Source organism: Borostomias antarcticus, assembly GCF_949987555.1.
Source record: "Borostomias antarcticus genome assembly, chromosome: 15".
Taxonomy (NCBI): domain Eukaryota; kingdom Metazoa; phylum Chordata; class Actinopteri; order Stomiiformes; family Stomiidae; genus Borostomias; species Borostomias antarcticus.
In genome coordinates, this window is record NC_140248.1 from 23,081,403 (window position 1) to 23,096,293 (window position 14,891).

The 14,891-nt window shown below is 42.9% G+C and overlaps 1 protein-coding gene across 1 annotated transcript in view; it reads left to right on the forward strand.

Moving 5' to 3' along the window:
- Positions 1-14,891, forward strand: part of LOC311318660 (glutamate receptor 1-like) — a gene marked incomplete at both ends in the record, with an annotated part of 91,424 nt that overhangs the window by 14,068 nt on the left and 62,465 nt on the right. The window contains one exon of the mRNA XM_084450053.1: positions 6,351-6,590. Within this exon, the coding sequence (XP_084306179.1) occupies positions 6,351-6,590 (240 nt within the window). The remainder of the gene's footprint in view (positions 1-6,350; positions 6,591-14,891) is intronic.

Genomic DNA, 14,891 nt, shown 5'->3' on the forward strand with positions numbered 1-14,891 from the left:
TGTGATGAGTGTGTGTGTGTGAGAGAGAGTATGTGTATAGGTGTGATGTGTGTGTGTGTCTGTGTGAGTGTGTATATGTGATGAGTGTGTGAGAGAGAGTATGTGTATAGGTGTGATGTGTGTGTGTGTCTGTGTATATGTGATGAGTGTGTGTGTGTGTGTGTGTGTGTGTGTGTGTGTGTGTGTGTGTGTGTGTGTGTGTGTGAGAGAGTATGTGTATAGGGGTGATGTGTGTGTGTATCTGTGTGTGAGTGTGTATATGTGATGAGTGTGTGTGTGTGTGAGAGAGAGTATGTGTATAGGGGTGATGTGTGTGTGTATCTGTGTGTGAGTGTGAGTGTGTGTGTGCTGCAGGAGGACGGGTGATCTCCTGAGGCCTCAGATTGGCATGTCAAGGATACGACTCCTCTGATGAGAGAGGTGATAGGTCAAGGTCAAACGGTGTCTGTGTAGAACAGATATGTTCTCTAAACACTCACAGTGCTGTACTGTAGGGTTAAGGAAGGGGCAAATGCAACTTCACATATGCCGCTTGTATTACACAAACCAGAACACACACCCACGCACACACAAGCTACTCTTTCACTCTCCAAGCCAGCATCTGGTTGGCGCCAATCAGGTCTCCCGTCTCTACCCTGGGTCACTACAATACCACGCTTTAGAATTGAGAGTTTAGTGGGAATTTCATCAAATTTATGTTGAAGGTGATGAACATGGCTGAACATTTGTGTGATATGCCTGCATATGGAGACACTGTTTGAATTGACCTGAAGGCTTATCAACCTGCCTGTATCTCTCTCACTATCACTGTCTGTCTGTCTGTCTGTCTGTCTGTCTGTCTGTCTGTCTGTCTGTCTGTCTGTCTGTCTGTCTGTCTGTCTGTCTGTCTGTCTGTCTGTCTGTCTCTGTCTGTCTGTGTGTTCTCCTACATATCTCTCTCTGTCTGCTATAGACCAGTGTGTGAAGGGATGTTATAAGGCTGTTGCCAGCATAAAGAACAGTTTGCGGTTAGTGTCTACTTTCTTCCGTAGTTATAATTGGTGAAGCTGTGCAGCTCCATTTTACGCTGTTTGCAAATCAAATCTGCTTTGAAAGATTCTTTGCATCCGTTTCTCTCCTCTCTCCCAGCCATGAGTAAACATGAGTCTGTTCCAAGGGAAAGTGGACATGTTGTCAAATTAGGGGTGTGTTTATTGTCTCTTCTCCGTGCGAGGAGAACATCTGGATTGAGACAAGAACAAGAAGAGAACAGATTACCTTGGCTCTCAGACTCTCAGAGATGCCAGCATAATCACCCTCTCTGTCTGTTCTCGCTCTTTTGATGTTGAACTAGTCAAGGTTGTTCGTAATTGTTCAAACACACACTGTGCGTTTTTACCGCTCAATTCATCCCAGACACAGAAACACTGACGCGCCCGTTCCCAGCACCCCATAATCAGCTGTCATTCACTTCGATACGACAAAGGCAGAACATGATGGCGGCACGGAAAAATCTACATTATTTGTTTTGAAATTCACTGATATGCAATGCCAGCAAGCATCAACTGATAGCTACAAGTTACATAGATAGAATCGACACACTGATTGGCTGGTATTGCACTCTCATGCCAGTAATATCATACTCTTGTCAAGGTGGATGAATCTGTCCTGGCATCTGAGGCCCTTCTTCCCAACACATGTCACAAAAACTTCATCCTCCTCAGCCTGGTATCATGAAGACCAGCCCAGCTGTCCTGTAAAGGAAAAATCTTACTTGGTTTAGTTTAGATTTCAAAGAACACGCTGAGTGGTTGGTCAAGCTGGTTTTAAACAAAGACAATAGTTTTATTCTGGTACGATTCTGCAGATTCGGACTCTAGCACAGGAAGTGAATACGGGCACGAGTGGTTCACTTGAGGACGAGGTAGATAGGTTATAACGTGAAAAAGGAAGTGACATAGTTTCAGGATGAAGAGGACAGGGAAGTGATGTCACACAGGAAGAATTTGTAGTTTTAACAGACTGATCTATGAGAACGAACTACAAAGTTAGAACAACAGTCAAGTAGGAAAACAAAACACTTTGGTGAGACTTGAATTTCATTCACAATCCCAGAGTAAAATTAACTTTCTATTTCCTTCTCTGCATCTTCCTCGGGTCTTTTCAGGACGCGTCCCTAACCCTCTCTCATGTCCTCATCTCTCAACTCTGCTGCAGAAGTTAGATGTCAAGACCTCAGGGGGAGACCTAGGGAGACGAAGACAGGAACATCAGGGGGAGGACGACAGGAACATTAGGGGGAGTGGAGAGAAACACAAGGGACAGAGACATGAGAGAGAGCAGAGGTAGAGAGAGAAGACAGATGCACCAAGAGAGAGAGAGAGGGTTGTCCTGGTTGGGAGATCAGCTGTACTCCCTATAGACATAGCTAGCATTTATAAATAAGTCAAGAGTCAGACGGTGGTGTCCAGCAGCCATCACAGTGTTTGTCATGTTTGTTTTGTAGGGCATATATTAATAAAGATATATCATTTTTCTTTTTTTTCCTTCTTTATGAATAGCTGTATAGCTATGAGGGATGTCAAATGATTTTAAAAAATCGAATTCATTACATTACATTAATTACAATTAATTAATCACAAATTTATCCTATCATTTTTTTGCTGGCAAAAGCCCCCAAATGAAGATATTTCAATAGACCTTTCCAATCTGTCAATCACACGGAGAATAATAACCAATAAGGTTGCTTGATTTAATAAGACCACGCCTCTGATGTCCCACAAACAAAGCTTTTCCCGTTGTGTTCATAGATCAGACATTAGTTTGAAGAAAATCGTTCTTAAAACATACAGAAAACCGGCCTGCAGGCTGCTGTTCCATAGTGTTGTAAGAAAACAAGCTGCATGATACTCCACACCTCCCTCCACATCAGTTTACAGCAGCGCTGACACAGAAAGCTACAAAGCTAATAACGTTAGGTGCTTGATGTACAGTAGCTACAGTAATTAGCCCGTAGCTAGTAGTTACCAGATCATTCTCACAGGCTTATTTTCTAAGAATGGATGCCTCTAACTTACTCACCCTGCTTTTGTGTGCAGTTAGACTCCACAATTTTTTCCTGATGAATTTCAAGATGGTGTTTGTCCCAAATCCTAATCTCATGGATAGATATCCTTGTGTAAAATTCTTGTTCAGGCCTTTGCTACTGGGGCTGACAGCCGTTAACATGTTTAGCATTGAGATGATAAGTTAGGCTAAAACTGCTTAGATGGTATGCAAATGACCACAATCTTATTAACTGTCCCATCTGGGAGTTTTTTGAGTAAACTTTCCATTTAGAATTGATTATCTGCTTCCTCGAGTTTGTTTGAAGGCAAAGATGCTTTTGTGTGATGTAGCCTACTCAGGTTCAAATTAATTTTCTTGCCTCAATAATGTTAAATCAGCAATGATGCGGCAATTGTGCCACCTACAGCTTGACGAAATCGATGAATGTGATTAATTTGCATACATTTTTATTAACATGTTAATGTTTGCATAATTAATCTAATTAACACGTTAAATTGATAGCCCTAATATATATATTGTCGTATTTTCCATGTCGTACAGCTGGTGGATTTTTGTAACTACGGTGCCTCTTGAAGGCCGCTTGTAGCCTAAGTTGCATCAGAAGAAGAAATTTGAAACGCCTTTATTAAGCCCTTGTCCTCTACCATTGAAATTGGCCTGCAGTCCACAGAAATCTACTTTGCAATGGAGTTAGTCAATTTTTCAGAGGTAGACTTGCTCATTGGGAACCTGCTCTCAGTGGTTGGTGAAACCCGCAGCTACTGTATTAGCTGACAGCTGTTAACATGTTTAGCTTTGAGATGATAAGTGAGGCTAGAACTGCTCCGATGGTAATTATTTCTTGCAGATATTGCACAGGACCACGCTCGTATTAACTGTCCCATCTGGGAGTTTTTTTTTTAAGTAAAAGCCAAGGGCCAAGCAAAGTCTGATTAACCGCCTCCATGAGTTTGTTTGAAGGCAAAGATACGATGTGGGCTACGGGGTCATTCACGTCCAAATTAAGTTTGTTGCTTCAATAATGTTAAATCAGGGCATATATATATATATATACACACACACATACACACATACATATAACACCTATTCATCAAGAAAATAGTTTGGTGATACACGTAGTCCTGCTTGTGTGTGTGTGTATATTTATCATGTACACAACCTCGCCATTATAGTACATTACAACTAAACTGCCCCAACATTATCTAAGTACTTATAGCGCTTTTCACTGAAAAGCCCCCAGAACATTTAAGGACTTAAATTGACTTTTCTCACAGATCTAAAATGTTTCTTCAGCCTGCAGTCTGCGATTCCACAGAAGTCTAAAGATCTAAGGATTATGCAGATTAGTCTGCTAACATGCGGTCTTCCTCTTGTCAGATTACTGCTTACCGTGCAGAAGATGTCACTTACCAAAGTATTTTCTAAACTTCTGATTACTATTTCCGAAAAATTGTATGCATTGTAAACAGTTTATCGATTTGGACTACAATAGCTGAATTGATGATAAACTACTCTATTGTGGCTGTAAAATACATTTTTGTTTTGTATAGACCTGTTGTACCTTTTTGTCCTTGATTGAATCTGTTGTGATCAAATATTTCAACAGTAGACACTTAAAATGTGGTTAAGTTCCTCTCAAACCTTTGTAGGGCTAGGCTGGTCAGGAAGAAAGATTAAGTTAGACCCCAGTCCCTGCAGAGAAAACGCAGTGAGTTCCTCAAAAGGTTCCTAGTTCCTGCAGTGAAAAAGACCAAATGGCCAAGAACAATGTAATGTATTGTAGCTCTACACCAGAGCTTGTGTGACAGGAGAGGGCAGGCTACATGTCAATCAAATATGACAAGCCTGTGAATTTTTGTATCAAGCCAAAACAAATTAGCCTACGAGACCCTCGTGCTACCACGTGCTAAACCTGAGATCTGCCTCTCTTGTTGTAGCTGTGTCTGCTGCTGATTGGACAGCAGCCTCTGAGGCCAGCTCCTCCTGCTGATTGGAGAGCATTCTCCGAGGCCAGCTTGATTGTTCCAGAGCTACTAACAGCATACCAACAGGATTTGCAGCCATATGCATGTGTGCTGATCCTGGTCCAAGAAGTGGATTGTGTTGTTATTGTTCTGGGCTCAGGCTAAGATGGCCTCCTGCTGCCTGCCGCTCCACAGAGAACCAGGGAGGCTCCTCCAACGCTAGTAACAGTTGATATGCAGCACTACTGGTGATGGTCTCTACTCTCTACTGTTGCTCTTCTTTAATCTATCATGGTTATGACAGCAGAGAGCCTCTCCTGCTCTCCTCCTTTGTTCTCCTCTCTTCTCCTCATCTCTCCTCTCTTCTCCTCCTCATCCTCTCCCCTCCTCCTCTCCTCAGTTATTCTAGCTCCAGTAGGAACTCCAGCAGGAATGTATAACAAGCAAACAAAAGTGACCTGCAGAGAAATGCAACAGTGAAAGACAGGGCAGCGCTGATAGACATCCCCTGGAGGAGCAATCTAGCAGTTATGACAGACCCTCCTCCTCCTTTGATCTCCTCAACCCCCCCCCCCTGTCCTGTCATATCAGCTCTTCTCCTCTTGTCTCTTCTTGTCTCCTCCCCTCCTCCTCTCCTCCCTCTCTTCTCCTTCTACTCCTGTCATGTCGCGTCACCTCTTCTCATCTCCTCTCCTCTCTTCTCCTCCTCTCCTCTCCCCAGTTAACCTATAGGCTGCTGGCTGCTGTTCTAGCTTCAGCAGGAGCTCATGAAGGATCGCAAGCAAATAAAAGTGACCTGCAGAGAAATAGAACAGTGAAAGACAGAGCAGCGATGATAGACATCCCCTGGAGGAATGATGGTGGGATGAATCAGATAAAGGAGGAAAGCATACTGTATTCTTTCAGCTGTCTGGAATCACAGCTCTCTCTCCCCAGGAGATCTCCATTCCTTCTGTCTTTATTGTTATGCATATACTGTGGGATTGTGTGCACACTCCATTTCCAGATGCTTTGAAACTCACTAACCTCTCGTCTCTCCTCCTCTCCTCTCTTCCACCTCCTCCCCTGCCCCCTCTCATCTCCTCCTTCCCCCTCTTCTCCTCCCCTCCCCCCTCCTCTCCTTCTCTCCGCTCCCATCCTCTTCTCATCAACTTCTTCTCCTCTCCTCCTCCCTTTCTTCCCCCTCCTCTCCTTCTCTCCACTCCCCTACTCTTCTCCTTCCCCCTCCTCCTCTCTCTTCTCCTCTCTTTCCCCTTCCTCTCCTCTTATCCCTCTCATCTCCATCTCTCCTTTCCTCTCCCCTCCTCTCCTCCTTCCCTCTCCTCTCCTCCCCTCCAGTCTGTTCCCAGTTCTCCAAGGGAGTGTACGCCATCATCGGTCTATACGACAGGAAGACCATGAACATGCTGATGTCGTTCTGCGGTGCGCTGCATGTGTGTTTCGTCACGCCGTCCTTCCCCATCGACACCAACAACCAGTTCCTGATCCAGCTGAGACCGGAGCTGCAGGAGCCTCTCCTCGCCCTGGTCCAGCACTACCAGTGGACACGCTTCGTCTACATGTACAGCTCCAACTCCGGTACTGAACGCACAGGCATACACACACACACACACACACACACCAAATCGCCATGGTCCAGCACTACCAGTGGACCCGCTTCGTCTACATACAACTCCAACTCCGGCACCAAACACACACACGAATGCACACACACAGATTCATCTACATGTACAGCTCCAACGCAGGTGAGACGATACCGAACACACACACACACATTACATACTTTTTGTGTGTGTTTGTTAGAGGTAGTGCTGTTGATGTTCTGCCCTTTGGCTCCACTCCATCTCTAAATTCCCCTGTGTGTGTGTGTGTGTGTGTGTGTGTGTGTGTGTGTGTGTGTGTGTGTGTGTTTGTGTTTGTGTGTGAGTGTGGCCATTATGTACTCAGCTGTGCGTGGAGGACCATACTATAAGGTGCTGTATAGGCCATAATTCATACTTGCCTCTCACATGCACATACATTGGCTCTCATATACATACACATAGTTGCCTCTCACATAATCAGCCAAACTGCAATACTTTGTCCCACCACATGGTGTGAGCAACAATGACTATGGCAGCAAAGTTTGAGCGGAGCGTCCAGACCACTCCAGACCACCTCCTTATTCAGTGTTGCACAATAGCCACCAGGTGGCGTCGTTGAGCAAGCAAACTCAAGTAGTCTAGGCCATAACTGCCTATAGTTTAAACTAGTATTCTTTGTATTATATTGTGCATATTGTACATCGTATATTGTGTATATTGACATAGTCTATAAGAAAAATGAAGGCAACACATTACTATTGAAGTTGCTACTCTGACATATTCTCATGAATTTTCGACCTTTAACAAGATCCAGAGTTAGCAAATCACTTCCTCTTTCTTTTGCTGTCACTTCTAAGGTTAGTGTTGTATTTAGTAGGCCTATTTTAGTATTGGTATTCTACTTATATAATCTTAGAACACTGTGATGCCTTGTGTAGGCTATGTTGTGTATTTGTGCTACCTTCATGAGTGCTGCAACGTGAACTCTAGTAGCCTAGGCCCAGCGTAGCGCAGTATTTCAGTATACTGTGACGTCTCGTACCTTATTGTATCTATCTATGAATCTTATTATAGCCTTATTTATCTCTACCTCTTTTTGGTTCCTTGCTGCGATGAAAATCTAAATTAGTAGATAATCCTCGGGGAATGATAGGACATCCCATCGCAGTCTTAAAATCCTCTCCCGGTGAAACATGCATGCATTTGAACTTCATGAAGTAATGTGCTTCCTCATCTGGTCGGGAGAGACGGGGAGACAGTCTGGGTTTTTAGAGAAAACCTGCTAGCGAGCAGGTTAGGTTGACTGTGTCTTACAGATATCATGCCAATTCTCATTAGTTCTATCCATTTTAAGCTCTTTTTCCCATTTTTCTTGTATGTATAAAGTTGAGCTTCCCCTGCATTCACTCCTTTTGTGATGGCCACTCCTAAATAGTTGATTGTTTTCTAATTCCATTTGGGTTTATGTTTCTTGAATTTCTTGGAAAGAAGTTTAAGACAATATCTGCATTTTCATGACATTGACTTTGTAACCTGATAATGTCCAAATGATTCTAGTAGGCACATTAACTTAGGGAGGCACACAATGGGTTGTTCCAAATAGATCAATGCATCATCAGCAAATATTCCAATTTTGTGTTCCTGAACTCCTACCATCACCCCTTTGATATCTACATTCTGTCCAATTGCCTGAGCTAAAGGCTCACTAAAGAGGGCGAAAAGGATCAGCGATAAGCAGCAACCTTGTCTGGTTCACCTCTCTAACTTGAAGCAACTTGTCAGATTACGATTTATTTTTATTCTTGCTACTGGTTCTTGGTATAATGTCCTATTGCACTGAACTGAATCTTGATTAAAGCCAAATCTTTCTTATAATTTATATAGAAATATCCAATTTACACTATCAAAAGCTTTTTTCGCATCTATACTAAGATAGCACTCGTCCCCTTCTTCTGTGTTTCCTCAACTATATGTAGTGTCCTCCTAATGTTATCCTGTGTCTGACGCCCCTTGATGAATCGTGTTTAAAATCTTTTGGTTATAATGGAAGTGTATATCTTATAATGTATATTTAATATTGACACTGGTCTACAGCTCTTCTTGTCTCCTCCCCTCCTCCTCTCCTGTTGCTACAGCTTTCACTATCTTTGCCCTCCTTTGGGATGGTTGAAATCATAGCCTCCTTCCATGAGGGAGGTATTTTTCCATCCCTAAGTGTGTAGTGAGGCTAGGAGCAGAGGCTTCAACTCTTCTCTGAAGATTTTATAAAACTCAGATGGAAATCCATCACCACCAGGTGATTTATTATTCTTTACTCTATTAATTGTCCTCCATCTCCTCTTCTGTGAATTTAACATACTATTCTGTGTTTCACCTATTCTTGGCAGATCTAATATATCTAGAAAAGCACTCATACGTTCTTCATTTGCAGAGATTGGTTGTGTATATAATTCTCTATAGTAGTCAACAAATACTCTTTCTTTATCCTGGGGCGTACAATTATTTATTGGTTTCAGGGTCTCTTGTTTTATGGATTGTATTCAGTGTTTGTTGCTTTTTCATTTGTCTAGCCAATGCTCTAATTGCCCTAAAACCTCCTTCATAATATGTCTGTTTTAAGAATATGCTCTTCATTTCTACTTCATCCAGAAGAATATCATCTATTTTTTTCCTTACCTCTTTCATCTGAAGTATCACTGGGCAATTTGTGTTTTTGTTGTTGTTCCAAGTCTTTTAGTTTTCCAATTTGTTTCTGGTATATTTCTAGTCTGTTTTTTTAAGGAGTGCTGAGCTATTAATTTTCCTCTAATAACTTCTTCATAGCATCCCATAGGATGGTTGGGTCCACTTCTCCATTGTCATTATCTTCTCTATATGTAATTATTTACTTTTTTTATCCTCTCCGTCAATTCCTTGTCATTTGATATTGCCACATTTATTCGCCATATTGTATTCTTCCTCCTGCTGCTCAAGTTTACTGTGATGTAAACTGCAATATGATCTGATAAATGTGTCACTCATATTTCACAATCCTCTACCCTGTACCTGTCCCCTGTATTCAGGGAGTTAGTCTACTCCACTCTGCTCCACTCCGAGTCCTTTATCCACGGACACACAGTATACCCACTTCTTATCCACCACTAAAACAGTTCATTTCAGAACATTTGCTGTTATATTAGGACTATAGTGACGGGTAGTTAGACCTCACAATCTGAAGGGAGTCATAATCTGATACATTAACGATCATATGATATTCGGTTAGAACACCGTATTTTGAAACAGCTAAAATTCGGTTACAACATAAACGTGTCACAAAGCACAAATTTGGATAATTTGTTCAGTTGTAGCCGAGAGACTATATTGATTAGTGTGAAGGTATTTCTCCGTAATCGCTGGTATTGGTTGGCGAAATTTGGACTACACTCATGCGTTATTTCAATAGCAGCAGACAGGTGCCCCCCCCTTTCCTGCAAGTTCATTCATATTCAAATAAACTAGATGGATGTGTTTCCTAGCCCCACGAAAACCATGATCAATGGGTTAATGGATTGTGGGGGAGGGGGTGCTACTAACGTTAGCAAGTTCCAGCCAGGGCTTCTATTGTGCTGTTGTGGCTGTAACCATTCCATTTCAATTCATTCCATTGGCCGGTCCAGGGTTAAGCTATGATTCCATGACTCTCCTTTTAGAAAAGCCCCTCACATCTCAAAGCCACTCTAAAAGCCGCACTGAGCCCGGGCCCATTTGAGTCCTGGGCCCTGGTGCAGCTGCACACCCAGCACACCCACTGGCTCCGCCCATGCATACACATACATTGGCTCTCACATACACATCCATTGGCTCTCACATACCCACAGCTGTCTCTCACATACACACACATTTCCTCTCACATACACATGTATTGCCTCTCACATACATATATACTGTAAAAGCTCATACATACTTCGTAAATGCTCACACACAATCACTTTTCTTTCACATGACAGACATATTCACACACAAATATAAATCATTTTCAGGTTGACTACTAATGAACTCTATTTCCTGTGTATGTGTGCAGACAGTGGTGAAGTGTGAAAACTAGTGTGTGTGATAGAGATTTCAGTAGAAACGGAAGCATTTCAGTTGAAACGGAAGGCATCAAAAATTTCAAATCCTGATTGGCTCAGCCCTAATTGTGAGAGGAAAAAAATCTCCCGTCCACACTCTACTACCTAGCTTTGTTGCCTGTTGTCATTTTGAACAACTGCACAAGATAGGGAATGACTTAGTGAAGCCATTGGCTTGCTTGGTAATATTCTGTCAACCCCTGGGGTCATAACAGTATTATTGTCATATATTTCTCAAGTCGGGCAGGCACAGGCTTCTTCTGTAAACCAAATTAGCGCTGAAGTAAATTGTTTATTTCGACCTTGAGGAATGGTGGGGACTGGGGCTACAGCAGATGCTGCTGTTAACGTTGGAGGTGTGTGAACTGCACAAGAAGAACAACATCGTCCATCAACATCGGGGGGAGCAGGAATGATGTTTCCACGACAGTCTCCCTCTCCACGTTACCAGACTCATCAACATTTTAGGAGCTGGGCTACAAGATCCAGAAAAAGGTAAGACCTAGCTACCTAGCGTTAACTCGCTATGTAGGCTAACACTAGCTAGCTACATTGTTAGCTAGATAAAGTTAGCTTAATTTATGTCAGCTGCTAGTATCTAGCCATGTTCCACATTATTGGATGTAGCGAACGTTAGCTTACTAAGTTATGGCGCGTTCCAGGCAACCCGCAACTCGTGTTTTTCCGACCTTCTACGCGTGAAAATGCATTGGAATGGCAGTCAAACCCGTAACTTCCCACCCGTGAACTCGTACCGGATCGATGTACTCCCAGTTACGCTCTCTGACGTCACACAGCCCTCTAAGCAAGATGGCAGCCCCCATGGGTATGGCGATAAAGATAATTTTAGGTCAACGTAAAGTAAATGTGTACGTTGTAATCAAAATAATACAAACGATTATGCACTACAATCTGCTATGTGTATGTAATGATGCCCAAATATGTTGACAAGAGATAGCTAGTGCTAGCTAGCTAACATTAAGGTAAACCTGAACGTGACCATGCAAACGGCGAAAAGTCGATGTCAATAAATAAAATGTAACGTACGATTTCTTAGCATAGCGAAATTAGGCATACAATGTTTAGCTTGCCAGCTCTGACAATGTGCCAAATCTCAAGCTTTTACCATATCGGCTTGTTTACATTTATCCAGAATGCCACGCATTCAGACAGTTTGCCTGGAACGCTATATAACGTAAGTCGTAACTTACGGGCTCAAAATCCTATCTGCAACGCGGCATTAGTAACATTCTGGTGCTACTGACTCCAACGACTTGTGTTTTGGGTTAAACCCAGCTGCTGTTCATAAAATTGTGATTTTGAGCAGTTAACATTTAGGGATGCACCGAAATTTCAGTAACAGAAATTATTCGGCCGAAAATAGCAAAAAATGCATTTTCGGTGTTTGGCCGAAACAGTGAAAAAAACGAACATTTTTACCGAATAATACATGTCGTGATGCGACTGTGTGCATGTGAGAGCCAATGTATGTGTATGTGTGAGGCAAATATGAATTATGGACTGTACAGCACTTCATAGATTAGCCAACATAAACAGCTGTTTGACATCCACTACTACACAACGCTAACCCTACTACACAAGTAATCTGAGGAAATATACATCAGCTCATATACTGTATCAAACGCTAGCTTGTTAACTATACAACAAATTACTGATGATTCTGCCATCCGGGGTTATAACCCTTTAAAATGACAAGTGACGTAATGTCCCTTCGTTCATTTGGGAACCAGGAAGTTCAGGTTGATGACCTCATCATCATCATCACACCTCCTTCAGGTTGGCTCAGGCTTGTTGCCTTGGATACGGCACAATGGAACGGTTATTCACTCTAAGCCATTTAGCAAACTGCACTCTTGTGTATGCGGTTGGTATGTGTGTGTGTGTGTGTGTGTGCGTGCGTGCGTGGGTATGTGTGGGTATTTGTGTCTGTGTGTGTGCGTGTGCGTGTTTGTGTCTGTGTTTGTGTGTCTGTGTGCGCGTGTACAGTTGAACTCTGAAGTCTTTGTAGCACAGCAAGGGAACACTCTGGAAGGTGTGTGCGTGCGTGCGTGTGTGAGAGAGAGACATGATGGAGCAGGCGTGACGGGCAGGTCGGAGAGAGCAACAGCAGAGAGAATCCTGGGATATGGTCCTCTAGGCCAATCCCGTTGCTCATCTCGTCAGTCTCACCAGCTTAACTCTGCTGCAGCAATTTGTGACTCTCTCTACCCCCCTCTTCTCTCCCTCTCTTCCCCCTCACACTCTCTCTCTCTCCCTTTATCTCCAGGTTAGGGCTGCTCTCTCTGTCTCTGAGCCAATCCCATTTCTCATTTTACCCTTACCCCTTGCCCCTACAGCTTGCCCCTCGTAACAAAGTGTCAAGGGCTAGTGGGTTGAAAACTTCCCCTTCAAGACCGATACGTCATCAGTAGGTCGTCTAATCTGCCAGTCTTCACAGAGCGGTCTGGACTTAAGTTACATTTTGAGTGTCACTCATATGCTATTAAAGGGGGGAAATGTGACATGGAAATGTCTCAAAATGTGTGACTGTCCACAAATCAGCCTTAAAACAATGTTGTTAGCTAACTAGAGACATCAGGATGCCATAGCGATTTCTCGTTATGCTTCGCTATGCTAAGGTCTGTAATTGAAATGGCATTAAACAAAAATAATATGATGGTTATCATAGTTTTTGATTCTTTATTAACAAAGAAAATATTAGGCTACATTTGTGCTTTTCTTTTGCTCTGAGACCGATTGTCCACCTAACATTAGATAGATACATGTAGATAGATAGATAGATAGATAGATAGATAGATAGATAAATACTTTATTAATACTTTATGAGCCTACCCAAAATGGACCACAACACAGACATTAGAGCCAGCGGCAAATTTCTTCACAACTTGCTGAGATAAGGCTGTTATCGGCAGTGTACCATGAGCGCTGACCGCCCAATCATCTTGATGGCTAGTTAGCTCCGAAAACATCAGAGCTAAATCTTGATAAATTGTCCTAGTTTATCTCCATATTAGGGCTGCTTGCTGAGTGATAAAGCTGGTCGGCTCTCTCATGAGACTTTCACTGCTTCTAAGACTTAACACCAGCATGCCTGTCTGTCTTTCTGTCTGTGTCTGTCTGTCTTTTTATTGTCTTTCTGTCCGTGTCTGTCTTTTTATTGTCTGTCTGTCTGTCTGTCTGTCTGTCTATGCCTTTCTTTATGTCTGTCCGTTAAGCCTGCCTGTCTGTCTGCCTGTTTTTCCAGGTCTGTCTTTCTGTCTATGCCTGTCTATCTGGCCTGAGACCAGGAGAGGAAGGGTGTCTTATCGCTGTGGCTTCAGAGGCATTCCAGAATGGGAGGTGACCACATGTTAATTAAAGAGGAGAACACCAAGCAGCAGCGGTAGTGTTGGTTTCCATTCAAGCCAGCGCTGGCTGTAGACGAGGCCCAGTGGAATGGCCATAGCTTCTCCCCTAAGGTCTCTCTACTCCAGGCTGGAATGATGCGGGCTATGGATTTATTAGTGCAACACTGTGTGCCATGTTTGTGCACTACACACATGCATGGTGCATTTATAGTTGTGTTAATGTGTGTGTGTGCTCATTAAATTAAAATTAAATAAAAAAGCAAAATGCATTACATGCAATGCACTCCCAACATGAAGAATTCCATGGAAGTTCTGGGAATTGACAGCCGTGCCAGGGACACAAAAAGCACTAATATTATTCTCAAAACTCCAGGAATTTGGCCTGATGGTAGATACTTTGATGGTAGATATTTTGGGAAGTCCGTTTGTTGGTAAAATTCCACCTGTGACATATAACGTTACACACAAGACTGGAGTAGAAATCCAGTCCCCAACCACAATGATCAGATCCTATCATGCTTGTATGGCGCTATCCTCTCCAGGGTGGTGGGGTGTGGTCTACGGGGCGCACTAAGCACACTCCAGTTGTTGTCATTGTTGCATTATAGCAAACAACATGATTCAATGCTGGTATGAACAATGAACTTGAACTTCAAGTTTTCCCTCTGGAGAATGAGTGAGACCCCCACTCCCCTACGCTGTGAGACTAGCCTTAACCCTAGCCTAGCTCTAGCCTAACCCTAGCCTATAACTGTATGTGCTACAAACTGCTCTACAGCTGCCCCTCATAGTAGGCCTAATTCTTTTAACTTTGAGCTG